The sequence below is a fragment of the Zea mays genome, chromosome 3 (genome assembly GCF_902167145.1).
Source record: "Zea mays cultivar B73 chromosome 3, Zm-B73-REFERENCE-NAM-5.0, whole genome shotgun sequence".
Taxonomy (NCBI): Eukaryota; Viridiplantae; Streptophyta; class Magnoliopsida; order Poales; family Poaceae; genus Zea; species Zea mays.
In genome coordinates, this window is record NC_050098.1 from 187,153,777 (window position 1) to 187,171,367 (window position 17,591).

General features: G+C 47.2%; 2 protein-coding genes across 2 annotated transcripts; one reads left to right on the forward strand and one right to left on the reverse strand.

Moving 5' to 3' along the window:
• Positions 1 to 220: 220 nt before the first annotated feature.
• Positions 221 to 5,869, forward strand: LOC100856949 (uncharacterized). Its single transcript, NM_001254835.2, has 2 exons — positions 221 to 393; positions 4,851 to 5,869. The coding sequence occupies exon 2, from the start codon at positions 4,857 to 4,859 to the stop codon at positions 5,694 to 5,696; it is 840 nt and encodes a 279-aa protein (NP_001241764.1). The 5' UTR covers positions 221 to 393; positions 4,851 to 4,856; the 3' UTR covers positions 5,697 to 5,869.
• On the reverse strand, positions 4,955 to 10,279 carry LOC778438 (uncharacterized). Its single transcript, NM_001112460.1, is given in 14 exon segments — positions 4,955 to 6,016; positions 6,101 to 6,179; positions 6,263 to 6,391; positions 6,471 to 6,617; positions 6,701 to 6,851; positions 6,963 to 7,051; positions 7,163 to 7,265; positions 7,348 to 7,463; positions 7,547 to 7,642; positions 7,749 to 8,555; positions 8,649 to 8,762; positions 8,872 to 8,920; positions 9,013 to 9,175; positions 9,792 to 10,279. Coding segments are annotated over 14 exon segments (2,559 nt in total). The 5' UTR covers positions 10,198 to 10,279; the 3' UTR covers positions 4,955 to 5,906.
• Between the last annotated feature and the right edge of the window lie 7,312 nt (positions 10,280 to 17,591).

Here is a 17,591-nt window from a genome sequence, read left to right on the forward strand (position 1 = left end):
TACACTAGTTATAGATTTAGTACGTGTTATATGCCGGTTATGTCCACCGCCGATTTTTACACTAATCTTTGAAAAACTGCAGCGGCAGCAAGGTTTCTTTTTTATTTTTATTTTTCGAATTTTCTCGTATGTGTATGCGATGTAGATTTATGACTTATGGTCGTTCAAGTTAAATAGCTTGCGTTTATATTTATAACTCACGGTTATAATTCGTGTTTAAATATGATAGTATTCCTAGTCTAACGCACTCGACCTGCCTTGCTGTTTCGTCTGCCGCTCACCTGGCGTGCGGCCGCTGGACAACAGGACAACCGCCGACGCCGAAACCCTAGGCCCTACGCCAGTTTTCCAGGCCTTCGACGGTTCTTCCCTGGCCTTCGTCGCGTTCGCCAGGTATGTTCATCCTTTCTCTCCAGTTCTCGCTAGGCACCCGAACCTTAACTAAGTTATTTGGCTATTAGTATTCAGATCTTATCTAGTAACAAGTGTATACTTGCCTAGCAACGGAATGACGAGTAGAAGATAGATTACTCCTTCCTTCAACTACCGTGAAGGGATCGTTTATCTCCAGACATTTTCTTCTCGGTTCCTCCCATCTGCTGCACTGACTTCTGCTTGAGATCTTTCTGAACTGGGTTTTAATTGTTTCCTTACCTTGCTGGTAAGGAAACCCTAGTTTGCTTGAGTGGATTGCTCCAATGAGATTGAGTTTTTATTTACTGTGACTTGAGCAACTATTAGTGGACTCCATTGATGGGATTGATAAGCCAATCAAATCCTTTCGGGTTTTTCCCATGTTTGTTTGGGGGGGGGGGGGGGGGGGGGGGGGGCACGAATAAAAAAAAGGGTGTGTACCTAGTGTTGTAGGCTTCCCGCACTTTGCGGGGTTTTGTGGGTCTGGGGAAGGGTATTTTAAGTGCCAAGCTTACCCACATAATATGAAGAGGTTGTGGCTCGAACCTGGGACCTTCCGGTTACAAACGCTAGGCTTTACCGCTGCCAGGTCCGCCCTTCTTGTTTGGGGGCACGAATGGCAGTATAATTTCTTGGTGATTGGGGGCACAATGCCCGGGTGTACGATGTTCATATGTATGTACCATAGAATTCAGGATCCTCATATTTCAATATTTATTTAATGGATTGTTGTTTACTACACCTTAACCTACCTGTGGGCAGAGATGATGTTGAAGCTTGGTATTATATTGACATGACATTGTCTCTGTCAGTTCAACTAAAGATTCAAACTGAACTTAAGATCTGAAGTGATCTGTTCACAGTGGTCACTCTAAGCTCTGACTCTTTTAGATCTATAGCACTGAGCCACTGAGCTGTCATGGACCTGATTTCTACAGTTACCAGTTGTACTAGTGTAATAGCTTGTCCAGTCAGTTTCTTCTGAAACAGCGCTACATTTTGGTGAGGGATGTGGACTGTAAAATGGTATCATCATTAAGAATGCTGGTTGCAGTGGGTGCTTGTCATCAGACCATGGGCAACTGCTGGACTGGTATCGTGTTTTGGTAGCACAGTTCCTGAATCCTGTTGTGTCATATTTACTTGTTTGATTGACATAAGCCTACAGAGAAAATGATGGAATTTTATCTAACTCATTATTTGTATTAAATAGCTTATTTGTTTGATTGGAGAATGCACAGAAGAGCATGTTCAACCCACCATGTACTTGCATGTTCAATGTGGGCATCAGGGGAATGACGAGTAGAAGATAGATTGCTCCTTCCTTCAACTACCGTGAAGGGATCGTTTATCTCCAGACATTTTCTTCTCGGTTCCTCTCATCTGCTGCACTGACTTCTGCTTGAGATCTTTCTGAACTGGGTTTTAATTGTTTCCTTACCTTGCTGGTAAGGAAACCCTAGTTTGCTTGAGTGGATTGCTCCAATGAGATTGAGTTTTTATTTGCTGTGACTTGAGCAGCTATTAGTGGACTCCATTGATGGGATTGATAAGCCAATCAAATCCTTTCGGGTTTTTTCCATGTTTGTTTTGGGGGGGGGGGGGCACGAATAAAAAAAAAGGTGTGCACCTAGTGTTGTAGGCTTCCCGCACTTTGCGGGGTTTTGTGGGTCTGGGGAAGGGTATCTTTAAGTGCCAAGCTTACCCACATAATACGAAGAGGTTGTGGCTCGAACCTGGGACCTTCCGGTTACAAACGGTAGGCTCTACCGCTGCCAGGTCCGCCCTTCTTGTTTGGGGGCACGAATGGCAGTATAATTTCTTGGTGATTGGGGGCACAATGCTCGGGTGTACGATGTTCATATGTATGTACCATAGAATTCAGGATCCTCATATTTCAATATTTATTTAATGGATTGTTGTTTACTACACCTTAACCTACCTGTGGGCAGAGATGATGTTGAAGCTTGGTATTATATTGACATGACATTGTCTCTGTCAGTTCAACTAAAGATTCAAACTGAACTTAAGCTTTGAAGTGATCTGTTCACAGTGGTCACTCTAAGCTCTGACTCTTTTAGATCTATAGCACTGAGCCACTGAGCTGTCATGGACCTGATTTTTACAGTTACCAGTTGTACTAGTGTAATAGCTTGTCCAGTCAGTTTCTTTTGAAACAGCGCTACATTTCGGTGAGGGATGTGGACTGTAAAATGGTATCATCATTAAGAATGCTGGTTGCAGTGGGTGCTTGTCATCAGACCATGGGCAACTGCTGGACTGGTATTGTGTTTTGGTAGCACAGTTCCTGAATCCTGTTGTGTCATATTTACTTGTTTGTTTGACATAAGCCTACAGAGAAAATGATGGAATTTTATCTAACTCATTATTTGTATTAAATAGCTTATTTGTTTGATTGGAGAATGCACAGAAGAGCATGTTCAACCCACCATGTACTTGCATGTTCAATGTGGGCATCAGGGGAATGACGAGTAGAGGATAGATTTCTCCTTCCTTCAACTACCGTGAAGGGATCGTTTATCTCCTGACATTTTCTTCTCAGTTCCTCCCATCTGCTGCACTGACTTCTGCTTGAGATTTTTCTGAACTGGATTTTAATTGTTTCCTTACCTTGCTGGTAAGGAAACCCTAGTTTGCTTGAGTGGATTGCTCCAATGAGATTGAGTTTTTATTTGCTGTGACTTGAGCAACTATTAGTGGACTCCATTGATGGGATTGATAAGCCAATCAAATCCTTTCGGGTTTTTTCCATGTTTGTTTGGGGGGGGGGGGGGGGGGGGGGGGAGCACGAATAAAAAAAAGGGTGTGTACCTAGTGTTGTAGGCTTCCCGCACTTTGCGGGGTTTTGTGGGTCTGGGGAAGGGTATCTTTAAGCGCCAAGCTTACCCACAACATAATACGAAGAGGTTGTGGCTCGAACCTGGGACCTTCCGGTTACAAACGGTAGGCTCTACCGCTGCCAGGTCCCCCCTTCTTGTTTGGGGGGCACGAATGGCAGTATAATTTCTTGGTGATTGGGGGCACAATGCCCGGGTGTACGATGTTCATATGTATGTACCATAGAATTCAGGATCTTCATATTTCAATATTTATTTAATGGATTGTTGTTTACTACACCTTAACCTACCTGTGGGCAGAGATGATGTTGAAGCTTGGTATTATATTGACATGACATTGTCTCTGTCAGTTCAACTAAAGATTCAAACTGAACTTAAGATCTGAAGTGATCTGTTCACAGTGGTCACTCTAAGCTCTGACTCTTTTAGATCTATAGCACTGAGCCACTGAGCTGTCATGGACCTGATTTCTACAGTTACCAGTTGTACTAGTGTAATAGCTTGTCCAGTCAGTTTCTTCTGAAACAGCGCTACATTTTGGTGAGGGATGTGGACTGTAAAATGGTATCATCATTAAGAATGCTGGTTGCAGTGGGTGCTTGTCATCAGACCATGGGCAACTGCTGGACTGGTATCGTGTTTTGGTAGCACAGTTCCTGAATCCTGTTGTGTCATATTTACTTGTTTGATTGACATAAGCCTACAGAGAAAATGATGGAATTTTATCTAACTCATTATTTGTATTAAATAGCTTATTTGTTTGATTGGAGAATGCATAGAAGAGCATGTTCAACCCACCATGTACTTGTGTGTTCAATGTGGGCATCTTTAGATTATTCCACTGAATTTTTAACCTATTTTGTGTCTGATCCAATCAGAAATTTCATGTACTCATTTCTCGAGCAGACTTACAAAGCTGAATTCTAATGATTATCTGAGTAGTGAGTTAAGGTTAGAAGTTGGGATAGTAAAGCAGATCAGCTTTCACATACCTGCTACTTCTCACATCCTTTTTCCTGGAATGCCTAGTAATTAGTCTCAATTTAGTTTGAATCTGAAACTATAATAGCAAAATTAAAGCCGATGTCATGATCATTATTATGTTTAGAATTTGTATTTGATTCTGTGGAAGTTGATTCATTAACCAGAAGTCCAATTGGAAACCACCAGTTCAAGCTTGACGTGTTGGTTGCTAAGTTATATCCTAGTACAATTTTTATATTGTTGCTTGACAGAAAGTACCAGTGTTAGTTTTGAGGTTTAGGATCCACTGTAATTTTCATTTTCTAACACAATTATGCATGTATTTCACTGGTATGTACCAGTGTCCATGTTGAAACCCACCATTGGTGTAAGAAAGTCCCATGTTGTATCAGTTCTTCCTAGGTGTTTTCCAATAAGTAGTGTTTTCCATTAACTTCAGAGTCATCAGTCATCTATATCCTGCACAATATAATAGTTTGTGAACCATGGATTACTTGGTTCATTGCTGCTTGTACTGTTAACTCTTGATTGAACTCTTTCTTAGTGTTAGCATATATGAATCTGTTTCCTGATTCTTCCATATTTTCCATATAGAAAACCATGGAGGGGGCTGATGGCAAGCAAGAGTCAGAAACTACATCTATAATCAAAGTTCCTAAAGAGCCTGCCATCATTATCAATGGCGTTCCAGATTTTCCTTTTGATTGCACAACTGGTTCTCAATCTGCAGTAAAAAATGACGCAGAATCTCATGTTGATCCTCGTTTTGGTGAATGGTTAGAAGGGAGGAAAGTGCGTAAGCTTTTTGGAGACACATATTTCGTCGGGAAAGTGGCCAAGTATGACATTGAAAGCAACTGGTACACCGTCATTTATGATGATGGAGACCAGGAAGATCTTGAATGGCGTGAACTTGAGAAAGTTCTACTGCCATTGGACATAACTGTTCCACTTAAAACACTTGTTATCGACAAGTGCAAACTTAAGGGATCAGTTTCTGACTCCAAACCAAAGGTGGGTAGACCAAGGAAAATATATGCTACAGTGGATGACAGTATGGAGAAAACATCACATATAGTTACACTATCCCAGGGAAATGATACAAACAATAAGATGGCGATAGTTAGAGTGGACGGCTTGCAGGCTAGTAATCAACCTAGGAAGAGGGGCAGGCCTCGAAAAGATACATCTTTATCTGCTGATAAGCAGCCTAAAAAAAGAGGCAGGCCTCCAAAGAACAGGAATGCACCTGGAAATTCTCAGGGCGCTGAAGACACACCAGGTTCTGTGGCACTTGTGCCAGTGCAAGATGATACACAAGAATCTTCTAGGAAACAGAATAGCACCCTTATTCGCAATGCAATGACAGCTCGGGCAGAAAGACTGAAAAGAGAAAATTTGCGTGTTCAAAGCAGGAGATCTAGAACTCGGTTATCCTAGGAAGCAAGTGGTTTCACTTATGCAATGCAATATATATAGCTGCAAGCATTTCAGAATCTATGTATGATGGTGACATCTAGCTTTCTACACATATTTTGTACAACCCCGCATACATCAAAACTTGTAAAACTAAATCTGCTATGCCAATGCTATCGTATTTTTTCCCTATACAATTATGTTTCCAGTCCATCGGATCTTCGGGTACACGTCTCAGAAGTTCTCTTTGTGGAAATGGAACCGGGTTGTGGTTGTCTGGCTGAATTCTTTCGAAAGATCCTTCAGTTGTTTTGTGAGCGTCGGAGATCCACAATAGAAAACTCCTGAATTTTTTTTTAGAGAAAACATTAACTGTTGTACTGAATCTGAAAATCGTGTCACTCGATGTTCACTGACAAGTGGCTTACCTATGCGAGAGTTCTTGTGTGCGCTGGCCAAATCACAGAATACCTTCCTCCAGTTTGGTCTTGCAAAATGTGTTCGAATCTGCAACAGAGTGCTCCGTTAACCAAAACAGATAGCATATGCAAAACACTTTACAGTTGAGCAAAAGGGAAATTATCGTATACCTTGCTGCCGGAGACGATATCCACGCCGTTTTTAGCACGCTGAAGTGACTGTACCATGGCAATCAGAGCTGACCTTGCGTCACCTTCTTCATACACGCTGGTCAGGTAATTGTGCATCTCTATAACATTCTGCAGCAGCCAGATTTCAACTTAGTTTATGAACATACGCTGTAATTAAGATTTAAGAGAAATGAGAGTGAGACAGTACGCTGTGATCGCTCCCTGCAACCTCATTCATGACTCCTTTGAACCATTCGAAAGATCCTTGCTCTCTGGTGACCCAGTAGAAGTAAGCCCTTCCTGGACCATTGTTCTTGAAGCTGCCTATCTCAGAGCCGTGGATGCTTTCCACCTCCTGTTTAATCAACTCAGTACGGTTATCAGCTATCCTTGATTTTCTTAACAGTATCGAAATAATGCATTAAAAAGGGAAATTACTTCGTTGGATTTTAGGTTGTTCAACATATCCTTCAGTATGCTGATGAAAGGAGTTGCTCCTATTCCAAGGCCAATAAGCAGAAGAATGTCATATTTCCTGTAATTTTGTGCTGGTGCACCGTATGGCCCGTCTATGTAGACCTTGGGAAACCTAAAGCAAACACACCAAAGCTGACCAGGTTAATAAAATCTTAAAGTTGCAGTAGTTTCTCTAAAACCAATCAAACTATAGGGTGTGAAAAAATGAAAGAAAGGTAAGCACCTAGTGTCCTCTGTCTGGGCGTCTGCCACAACTGTAGTTTCAAGTCTTGTAAGGGTAGCCTTCTTGGAAGTTACTTGTGCCTGGCAAGCCTGTGCGAATAATCCACATTATACATTTCTGATAGTCCACATTATTCTGCCATTCAAAAAACAGTATTGTTACTCTTCCAACTCTTAACACTTTTGCTGCCTCAAACTAACCTTCCCAAAAAGCATCCGCAGTTCGGATGTCCAGTCACCCAGCGTACGGATATGCACACTCAAGTAGTCATCGCCTGGTGCCGAAGTTATAGAGAAGGGGTGCCTGCAAATATGAGAGAACGGTAAGCAAGAACCACAGATAAATTATTTCTTGGAGATGTATGCAACAATTAATGAAATGGTACCACTCGAAGGGCGAGACTTCTGGGCATTTAACAAACAGATACATCCCACTCTTGTACTTGAAACCCTGTGGCTTCTTCATGTGAATAGAGAGCACATCTCCCGGATAAATTGCTGCCTGCATATACATAACAGAATTTGATTAACAATTACCAGCCAGAAACTCAGAATGAACCAAATCAATTTAGTTCAATAGCTTACCCTCACAATTCCCGCATGGTAGTTGTTCTCACGAAATTTCCTGATGACTCTTTCACAGGCATAGAAGAGGACAGGGACAATCAGGTACATCCATGTCTGAATAAACAATTGAGACCATATGTTATTTTGCTGCTCCCAACACTGACTGAACATGCAGAGGGGAGAATGAGTTTCATCTCAAAGCAAGGTGTCCGAGGTTTACCGTCTTCTTGTACCACTCCCTGGTGAGGAATATGAAGTAGGAGTGCACCACCAGCAGGACATACGCAAGGACCAGCAGGTGGTGAGCGTACCAGAAGGCATTGAAACCGGCAAGGTGGTGTAGCGGCGATGGCAGCTTCACCACACTCCGCCTGAAGGAATGTGTTGCCAGCGTGAAGGAGAAGGACATTATGATGATCATGAGGATTCCGGTAACCCCGGGTGTGCTCTCCAGCAAGCCCAGGTAAGTCGGCTGCTTGTAGTGGAAGTTGGACCCCAAGGTGGCCATGAACTTGTCCGTCGGGCAGCTGATCAGCCTTGGGAAGTCGCAGGTCACGTGTGCGAGCGTGTGGATCGCTGTGGCGATCGCGATGGACAGCGCGATGACCTTGTGGAAGTTGATGTTGTCATCGAAGGGTATGACATGGCTGAGCGCGGTGGACCTGAGCGTCGTCAGCGTATTCCGGCAGACGGGCAGCAGGATGAGAGCCATGTTGAGCTTGAGGATCTCAGCGGCACCCTTGGCGACGCAGACGCAGTAGCCCATCACCTGGAACGCGGTTCGGCGCTTGTACTGCTCGAACTTGTACACGAACAGGGCGACGTTGACGACCAGCCACAGCGTCACGAGCCATATCCGCTTCCAGTTCTCGTGGATGAAGTCCACCGTCTTGGACAGGTGCCGCTTCAGCGGGTTCCGGTACCGCGACGGGATCATCGTCCGCGCCAGGCTCGACGTCGTCCGCTTCAGCTTCTCGGGAGCCTGCGCGCTCACCATGCCCCGGAGCAACGTCTCCAGTTGCCAAATCTGCATCACACCGTTTGGTTGTATAAGCAACGCGTACCACTTATCGCTGTTGGATACGAACAGAAAGCAAAATGTTGTTTCTGCAAGCACGACCTCAATGTAGCCGCGGTCGTCCGGGTCGAGCTCTTCCATGATCAGGGACGCGTAGGTCGCGGCGTGACCCTTCAGCTTGGCTAGCTTGTTCGCTGACGCGCTCAGTATAATAACCTGCCGGGGGGAACAAATTAAAAAACAAATTAATTTGTTGATAATTTAATAAGTTCGTCCACTCCTAAATATTTGGTCATCCAAATCGCGAAAAGTTGCCGTCGCTCACCTCTTTGACCTCATCTTCCGTGAGCATCCCATCGCCGTTCTTGTCGCACCTGAGTCAGACGCAGAGGGGAATTCGTTTTATCAGTAGCCTAACGATGAACATGTCCGTTGGGCCGGGAACGAGGGCGCGGTGGAGCTTTACATGTCAAAGAAAATGCGCAGCCGCGAGTCGAAGTTCTGGTCGGTCATCTCCTCCCAGAACTCCTTGAGCTGCTCTTTGGTGATGCCATCCTCCGGCTCCAGGCTCCGCCTCCGCGCCAGCGCCACGAACAGCTCGCCGGCAAACTCCTTGGAGTCCCCCATGCCTTGGGAATGAGATCAGTCAGTCAGCCACGGATCATCCATTGATCACGCCACGGGCACCAGCAACACGAACAGCTCGCCAGCAAATGATTTTACGCTTGCTGGCAGATGAAAGCATGGGATAGAATTACATGGTGGTGGCCCATGGCGTTACTAGCTAGAATCTTGTTTGTCCGAGCTGACCGATTAGTGCTAAAGGACCACTTTGGGGAGAAACTTCATTAAAATTTGGGAAGAGTCTTTTCTTTCAGCATGATTTGGGAAGACCCTTGGGGAGCGAATGACGGTGGATCTCATCTCAGTTAGGTAGGCTTGGTGGAAACAGGCACAGTTCATTGCAGTACCATGACTCCATGAGAGCTCTTTGAAACACTCAAAAAAAAAAGTAAAGCAAACAAGAATTCCTAAAAGCAAGGAAAGAGATTCGATGCACATATTAACAATTGCTGTCATATGAGTGCCTACGCCTAGCGGTTCTTATCAGCGTCTCAACTATCGATTATTTGGGGTTTATTTCCAGTCTGGATCACACCAAGCACTTAGGCAGCATGTGGCCAACCGACAGAAGAGGCAATCTCGATGGAGCAAGAGCAAGCAGCACACTAGCACTTTGCTTACCGATGCACTTGCCGAAGCTCTCCTTCTGGAGTCGTCCGCTGCCCTTGGCCATGTCGTCGAAGCGGCGCTCGACGGCCTTCCATCCCTCCTTGCCGCCGGAGGTCTTGTCGAGGAAGCGCAAGCCACGGAGCCCCATCTGCGCGCTAGACTGCATCCGCGTCATCCGTCCCGGCCGCATCCCGGCCACGCCCTCGGGCACCTTCATCGACACACGCGAAGCGAACTGCCGCACCCCGGACGCCAGCCGCGACGGCTGCTTCATGAGCCCGCGCGCGAAGCCTCCTGGCGGCGGCGGCAGCCTCCCCGCCCCCGCCCCCGCACCCGCCCCGGGCGATTGGGCCCTGCTGGCCCCGTCGACGGTGATGCCCTCCAGCGGCGGCGATCGCCGGTCCCCGTACCCCGCCATGTCCCGCTCCACCAGATAACCCGCAATGCCGCTCGCCGCCGCCGGCTCGCTCTCAGAGGAGGAGGATGGAGGCTGGGCCCACCTGCGGGCGAGGGGTGGGTGGTGGCGGTGGGGTGGGGTGGGGGGGCAAGAGGAAGCAGGGGGACAGAGATGGCGGGTAACATGCGCTTCCTCTCCCAGTTATAGCCGTTGAGGCGCCGCCCTGCCACGGCGATCTACCTGGCGACGGCGCGCGAGCCGTCGGATACGAGATCGGCGGCCCACGTGGCTATTCCCCCACCCGCCGCGAGATATCGGGTTGGCGCCGCCGTGTCGCGCGAGTTTCTCTTTCCTTCCGGCGTAGGAAAGACCGGGCACGCGTGGGCGTGTATCCACCGTCTGATGGGTACGGACGGTGGGAGATGTGAGTGGCAGGGGGGGCGTTAGGTAGGTAGGGCGTTGAGAAATGTGGCGCCCCGCCCGCCTCCTCTCTTTTGCCGGGCACGGCGGTGCCCTGAGGCTGACAGCTTGGGGCCGAACGGAAAGGGGTTTGTTGGTTCGTGTCGTGTGTGCACGGCTTTGCCGCTGGCAGCCGGGCCACGGCACGGCAGTCATCGGAAGGTGGAGAACAGAAACGAGAGGCGTATCAATGTCCATTTGCTGTGTAGTTTTGGACTAGTGTCATCGATGACGACGACGAACAAAATGAATAGTAGTGTCTGCTTGCACGTTGAAGTTTGCCAGTTCCCCTGCATACCCACACGGGGCCAAGCAACAAAACCCCTTTTGCTGATTGAAATGACTGGAGTGGGAAACGATACTATCGTCGATTGCACGCCCGACCGCGCCGTGATGGATTGAGAGGAGAGAACAGGAACACTTGGTCTGAGCTGCCGGCCATCTCATGCATGGATTGGGATCCTCTGAATTTGTCGATGGGTCACTGACACGCGGGACTGAGCAGTAGTGGGTCCTACGTGCAGTGACACAACTGCACAAATGCACAAATTCAGAGGACCCGCGTCCCTCATGCATATTCTCATGCCGGGCAGCCGGAGCATCACGGCAACGAGACGCATGGGGCGCATGGCCTCCTGATTTGGTGATCGAGGTGGAGTCACTCGTGGAGATGTCAGAGGCCCGGCCGTGCGAGCCACGTGATTTCTGACGTTGAAGAGCGCCGGCAGTGTGTGTGATCGGGTTCAGACAGAATTCTCCTCGCATCGCACGCAGGTAATCCACGCTTGTACCTTGCTTCTGAATGCTGTCTGCAGCGAAGTATATAGTATTACAGTATATCAGGCCCTGTTTTTTTTTTCACGCGTCTGAAATTCGCAGGCGTGTCGTCAGGTAGCCTCGTCTCTTTCCAGTTCGCAGCGCCAAAGGCCAAAAGCATCAGATGTGCAAAGCCAGAGCCACGCGTCGTTGTTGCCCGGTGGAGCTTTCCCGAAAGGCGCCAGCGATCTGAAATCCTGTCTGGCGCTGCGGTGTGCTTTGTTTTTAGGCACCTTGACGATCTATCATTGCGGCCTCTGAACAAACGCTACTATATAGTAGGAGTAGTAATTACTAGCTAGGACAACTTTACTTTACCATTACAGTACCAAGCATGCATGCGCAACTCGTCGATGTCATCAAAATACTTACTGCAAGCTAATGCGTAGTAAGAATAGTTAGAATTTGCGTGGATCCTGGGCCTGGAGTAGAGCACTTCGTCCTCCATTGGTCGTCAAGCACGAAACGACAAGGAGGTTAGCTCACCGAATTTGTTGACCACTCTCCTCCAACTGCGACACAGCTAACAGCGTCTTTCGGTCGTTGGCAGCTGGAGACTGCACTCGATCGCAAATTCGCGGTGCAACCAACAGCTTCTGCCTGCGGAGTCCTACCGGTACGCGAGCTGAAGCTCTGGCGCGCGCGGAGCGAAGGAAGACACAACTAGACACCACGCCACACCGTTGCCTGCCGCCGGCCCATGCCACCGCTTTCAGCGGCCACGACGCGGCTGGAGACATGAGACACCTGAAACCGGCCAAAAAAGGGAGGGAGGGAGAGGGAGCGAGTGCGACGGCGGCGGCGGCGAGAGTTGCCGGTGCCTAATCGGCTTCCGCTTGCGATCGAGCGAGTCACCAGTGGAGCTCGCTGTCGGTGGGTCTCTCTCGCTGTCAGCCACCAGGGCTCGCTGTCGGGCCGTCGCGGGGGCCCTCCGGCGGCTCCGCGCCATGGCCCTGCGTTGCGTTGCTTTTGCACCTGGCCAGCCGCCAGCTCGACTGACAGCGAGTTTAACCAGAGTTTGCGTTTCCTTTCGCCATCACAATTCACAAGGAAGAGGAAGGTTTTATCACGATGCTCCTTTATACTGTATATATATATTAGACCTAAACCAAAAAAGCCGAGTTCGTTAAAAAGTTGCGACTCGAATTTGGGAAAGCAGTGTGTCGCAAAGAGCTCCGCTCGGTTTCGTTAGTCCAGTGTCCAGGCAGTGTTCACACCCGACCAAGATTATTAGACGAACACGTCCGTTTCTAGACCAAAGCTCCTCCCTATATATGATTAGGCGCTCCATCATTAACAGAGTTTTTTTTTCTTTATCGTAGGTGCCTCCGGTCTTTGGCAACCGGGTTCTTTAGCTACTACGTACGTACGCGGAGAGAGAGAGAGAGAGAGAGAGAGAGAGAGAGAGAGGCCGGCTCCCTGCCCTGGCCTTGTTAAATCCGTAGCAGTGCGACGTTGTGCTTGGCACTTCAAAGAAACGGTAGTTGACGATCTCGCACGAGACGAGCTAGCGCGGCGTCCGCGTCGCGCGCGCGCGAGAGAGGATGAGAGAGCGCGGTCGCATGCAGCAGCTGCTCTGCAATGCCGGAGAACTCGGCCGCACGCTGCCCGATCAATCAATCAGGCCGCGCGCGGGGGTCGTCGCATATTTGGTGGCGGGGAACTCGGCCGCACGTTGTGTTGCGTTGTGTCTGGTCACTTGGTGGGAGACCACGCCGGGCAGGCAATAAACGTCCCCCCGCGCGCGGCGTCCGGCGGACGAATTGCTACGGACCTCGACGAAACCATAGGAAAATCAGAAAATGCAGACGCGTTCGTTCCGGCCGCGTCTTGCTGTTTCGTGTCTGTTTCGGTCGGCGACTATATGCTGCGACTGGCAAGCGGACCGCACGGTTATTTTATTGCTATAAACGAACTATTAGTAAGATACACATACATTATTAAATAGTACTGTGCTTTGGATGCGCTCATCATCAGCACATGGGCTCTATGGCTGTGTGATCACTTTGTGACGGTCGTTCACCTGTTTCCATCCCTGCCTAAAAGGCTAACAAAAAAAAGAGAGAGGCATTCATTCTGCACACCGGTAGGCGGTATCTGCTACGTACGGCAGTACGATCGTTAGGAGAAACCGAGCTGATCGGACCGGTATATGATATGATATGACACCCGTTTCTTCGATCACCACTGCCAGCGCGCTCGATCGATCGAGCTTCCTGCTGCTCTCGGCCAAGCCAAGGGAAATTGACCGGTAGGTCGTCGTTTTCAGATTTACGAGCACGGGGAGGGAGTCGTTGTGACGTCGTCCGGCCGGGGCGTTCCCGTAACAGGTTTGGCATATCGATCGATTCCCCTGGTCGAGATCGTATCGTCGTGCGCATCAGTATCAACCAGCTATACATGCATGAGCGGTCTTGTCCAAATACGCGCGCGATGCAAAGGGGGGGGGGGGGGGGGGGGGGGGGGGGGGGGGGGGCACTGGAGCAATATAACGCATCAGACTCTGCATAATTTTGACAGCCATCATGAACAGATGGATGGTTATCCTATCTTGATCGTACAGGCAACGGGATATGATGGTGCTTGGTGCGTGTAGGGTAGGGCACAGTACGTGCCTCTGGTGACCTGCTGGTGGGGTTTCGGTCAAGGTTTACAAAACCCGTAGAAACAACTAGTGGTATTGCTCAACAACCATTTTTTTCTTTTCCAAAATTCAATCTAAGTTTAAAATTTTGAAAAAAAAAATTGATAAAAAACTACATATTCTAACGAGTAATCTGGTATATAAGGTATCTAAATTTAATTCAGGTTATCCCATTAAAATATAGGAAAACGTATGAACCCGCTAGTAAACCCTTTACCCCGTTAGTTTCTCGTCAAACAACGGCAATAAACCGTCCCGAGCAGTGGTAAACCGCGATTTGTTACTTAGAAACCGTGTTGAGTTGTATTGTTTAGTAATTATAGTGCCCAGATTTGATTTTTGTGTTTAGGGTTTCAGATTTTTTTTATGTGATGGCGTCTTGTTAATATCTAGTTATATATTAATATTGTTAATGTGTAGTTATACATGTTAGTATTGTTAATATTTTAGTTATATATGTTAAATCGGATTGAAGGAGCATCTCGCGCAAAGAGGGAAGAATGTCAACACGTTTCAATTTTTTATTGTTTTATGTTAATATGTCATTTGTTACAAGTAATATGTTTTTTCTACTCTCTCGTTACATGATACTATGTCTTGTTCTTATTTATATGAGACATGTTAGACCTAGTCTAGGAGCACGGAGAGAAGGTTGGCACTAGTTTCAAGTGTAAGTATCGTAGAGAAACGAAGAGCGGAGGGGGTGGTACCCGATTGAAGAAGCATATCACACATAGACTGAATGGACACATATCAGGATCCTTCACACACGACTGAGTACTATGACTCGAGCTAAATACGTGAATATTGTGAAACATGTCGACCTATGAGTCATGGAAGAACTCTAAAAGAACTTGTATTTCAGTATTATGAAGTCCGACGGTTGTTTGTTCATGAGAACTGAATTTTGTGGTTGCATATGTATATTATTTTAGTGAACATAAGTTGTATGGATCAATTAGTATTACTATGCAACATAAATTAAGCAAATTACAAGTGAATCCTGTCATTTTTTTATGTAAAAACAACAAACCGGTTCAAATGGGTGGTTTATCAGTGGTATTGGTCGGTTTACCACCGGTTTTACAGTGAAAATACCGTTTTGGATTTGTTTAAATTTGGTTTGGATAAACCGGTAGATTTTACCGGTTCTACCGGTTTACTGGTGGTAAACCGTTACTAGTGGGTAGCGGTTTTTTGACCTAAAACGGTTTGGTGATCCTTGGTTTAGGTACGATACGGTTTATGGATGAAGTGGACACTTCCTTCACATTGGCAACCATTCCAAGCGAGTAGACAATTATATGGAGCATTATTGTAATACATGTAGTAATTTATTAGGTGGTGTATACATGTATTTAAATATGGTCGTCAAACCAGGACGAATTAAAGGTTTATTTGTTTCAGCTTATATATTATATAATCTAGACTATAATTTATATAAAGTTGTTTGGTAGTTAGATTATATAAATACAAAATATTATTCTCTTAAGGCACAAAGGCAACGATGCAGTGGCCAGGCCATGCCCAGCGGCTGCGACGTCGAGCCCGAAACCCACGGTGTGCAGGACGCGCCTTGCGATGCCCAGTTCGCTTCCCTCCTCATCTATGACGAGGCCGCGTCCATGGAGGTGCCGTCGCAGCAGCGAAGGTTTGGCTCCTGTGTTGCGTTGGGGGAAGATGACGTCGTCGCAGCAGCAAAGGGTTGGGGAGGAGAAGAACGCGCGGCCGGGTTGGGGGAGGGAGAAGGTTGCGTGTGTTGAATTTTGGGGAAAAGAGAAGAATGACAAACATCATAATTTTATGGACATTAATATGGGTAGTGGATCTTTTAGCAAAAAATAATTTCAGATAAGTTTGTCTTGAGCAGATTATAAGATTATCATAATCTGAATTTTAGATTATATATTCTGAACCTATAATCTCTAACTATTTGTTTACCTTTTAAATTATTTATTTTTAATTATATATTCTGGACAGATTTATTCCGAAACAAATATGGCCTAAGACTCGTTTGGCGTGTATGCACGGGTTACCTCTCTGGTCAAGCTTACAGTTCAGTCCTGCCTGCTAAACCGTGTGTCCATTTTATTTGCCAACGATATCGTTGCACAAAAGCTGTATCCAATAAGGAAATCGGGTAGGAGCGAACTGAAAGGGAGGCTATAATATTCGAACGATGATCGCTAGTAGATATGTGGACATCGCTTGTAATGTATCACTGCAGCCTGCGCGACACTTAATACAAGATGCATCACTATAAGCTTATGGGTAGATGTATCATTTTTAAAAATTTCTACGATTTATTATTTTTAGACCATGTCGTGAGGATCCATACGTAGACTCCACAGGGATTTTTTTTTCATATATATTATTTCTGTAAATTTTGCAGGATTTTTTTTCTGTTTAGCCCATATCATGAGGATTATATGAAGATTTCACCATGATTTTTATATAATATTATATGCATTATATTATACTACTACATCCACCGGCGTTTACCCAAGGTACGCCAACTTTTCAGAGTTGGACTTCAGTTGCCAATTTCTCTCTACAATTTTCATCAAAATCCATAATTTTTCCACTTTGATCACACTTCTTAGCGTCTGTTAGACACATGATTAGTTGAAACCATCTCTCATAGCCTCATGCGCTCATAAATAATGTATTTGTTGGAACCCAAAATGACCGTGCGGACGGTCCGGCCCGGAGGCCGGACGGTCCGCGGTCCGGACGGTCCGCGGTGGTGGCGCGGACGGTCCGCGCGTGCGCAGAGTCAGTTAGGGTTCCTAGTTTCTCGCGAGATTTGTTACCTAAAACCGCGGGATTAACTCGGAAATCAGTTGGAAGCGGATCCAGACCTCCCCTTTATATAGATGAAGGGCTACGGCCGATTGAACCATCAACAATCGAACCAATACAACTTCTATCTCGCATTTATTTTCAGCACAATTAGGAGTAGTTCTAGTCTAGTTCTAGTTTAGCCCTAGTTTAGTACTCCAATCCCCAAATTCTCTGCCTCTCCTCGACTCTACGTCGATTAGAGGAGTCTAGGTCGGCCGACCCGAGCCTAGACAACTCCTAGGATCTCTCCTCCCCGACGGGGTCCCTCCCGGGAGCGAGATCCAGGCGCCGCCGGCGATCTTCCGCCGCCCCTGCGCACGCGCGGACCGTCCGGCCCTAGAGCGCGGACCGTCCGGCCGTCAGGCAGGGAACCCGAGCTCCTGCACCAGGTCGCGGACCGTCCGGCCCTGTGCCGCGGACCGTCCGCGTCTGACTTGAGAGCACCGCCACGTCGCGCCAGGTCGCGGACCGTCCGGCCCCAAGCCGCGGACCGTCCGCGCCTGACCAGAGAGCACCGCCGCTGGTTCTTTTGAGTGATTGGCGCCTCCGAAAAGGTGTCAACATACTTTTGGCGACTCCGCTGGGGACTAGGTGTCTAGATCTGCTAAAAATCGGCCCATAAATGGCCGGTTCTAAGGATCCCACCAAGATC

What these genes read in the sequence shown, in the direction of transcription:
- LOC100856949 (NM_001254835.2), top strand. Translation starts at nt 4,857, where the DNA reads ATGGAGGGGGCTGATGGCAAGCAAGAGTCAGAAACTACATCTATAATC.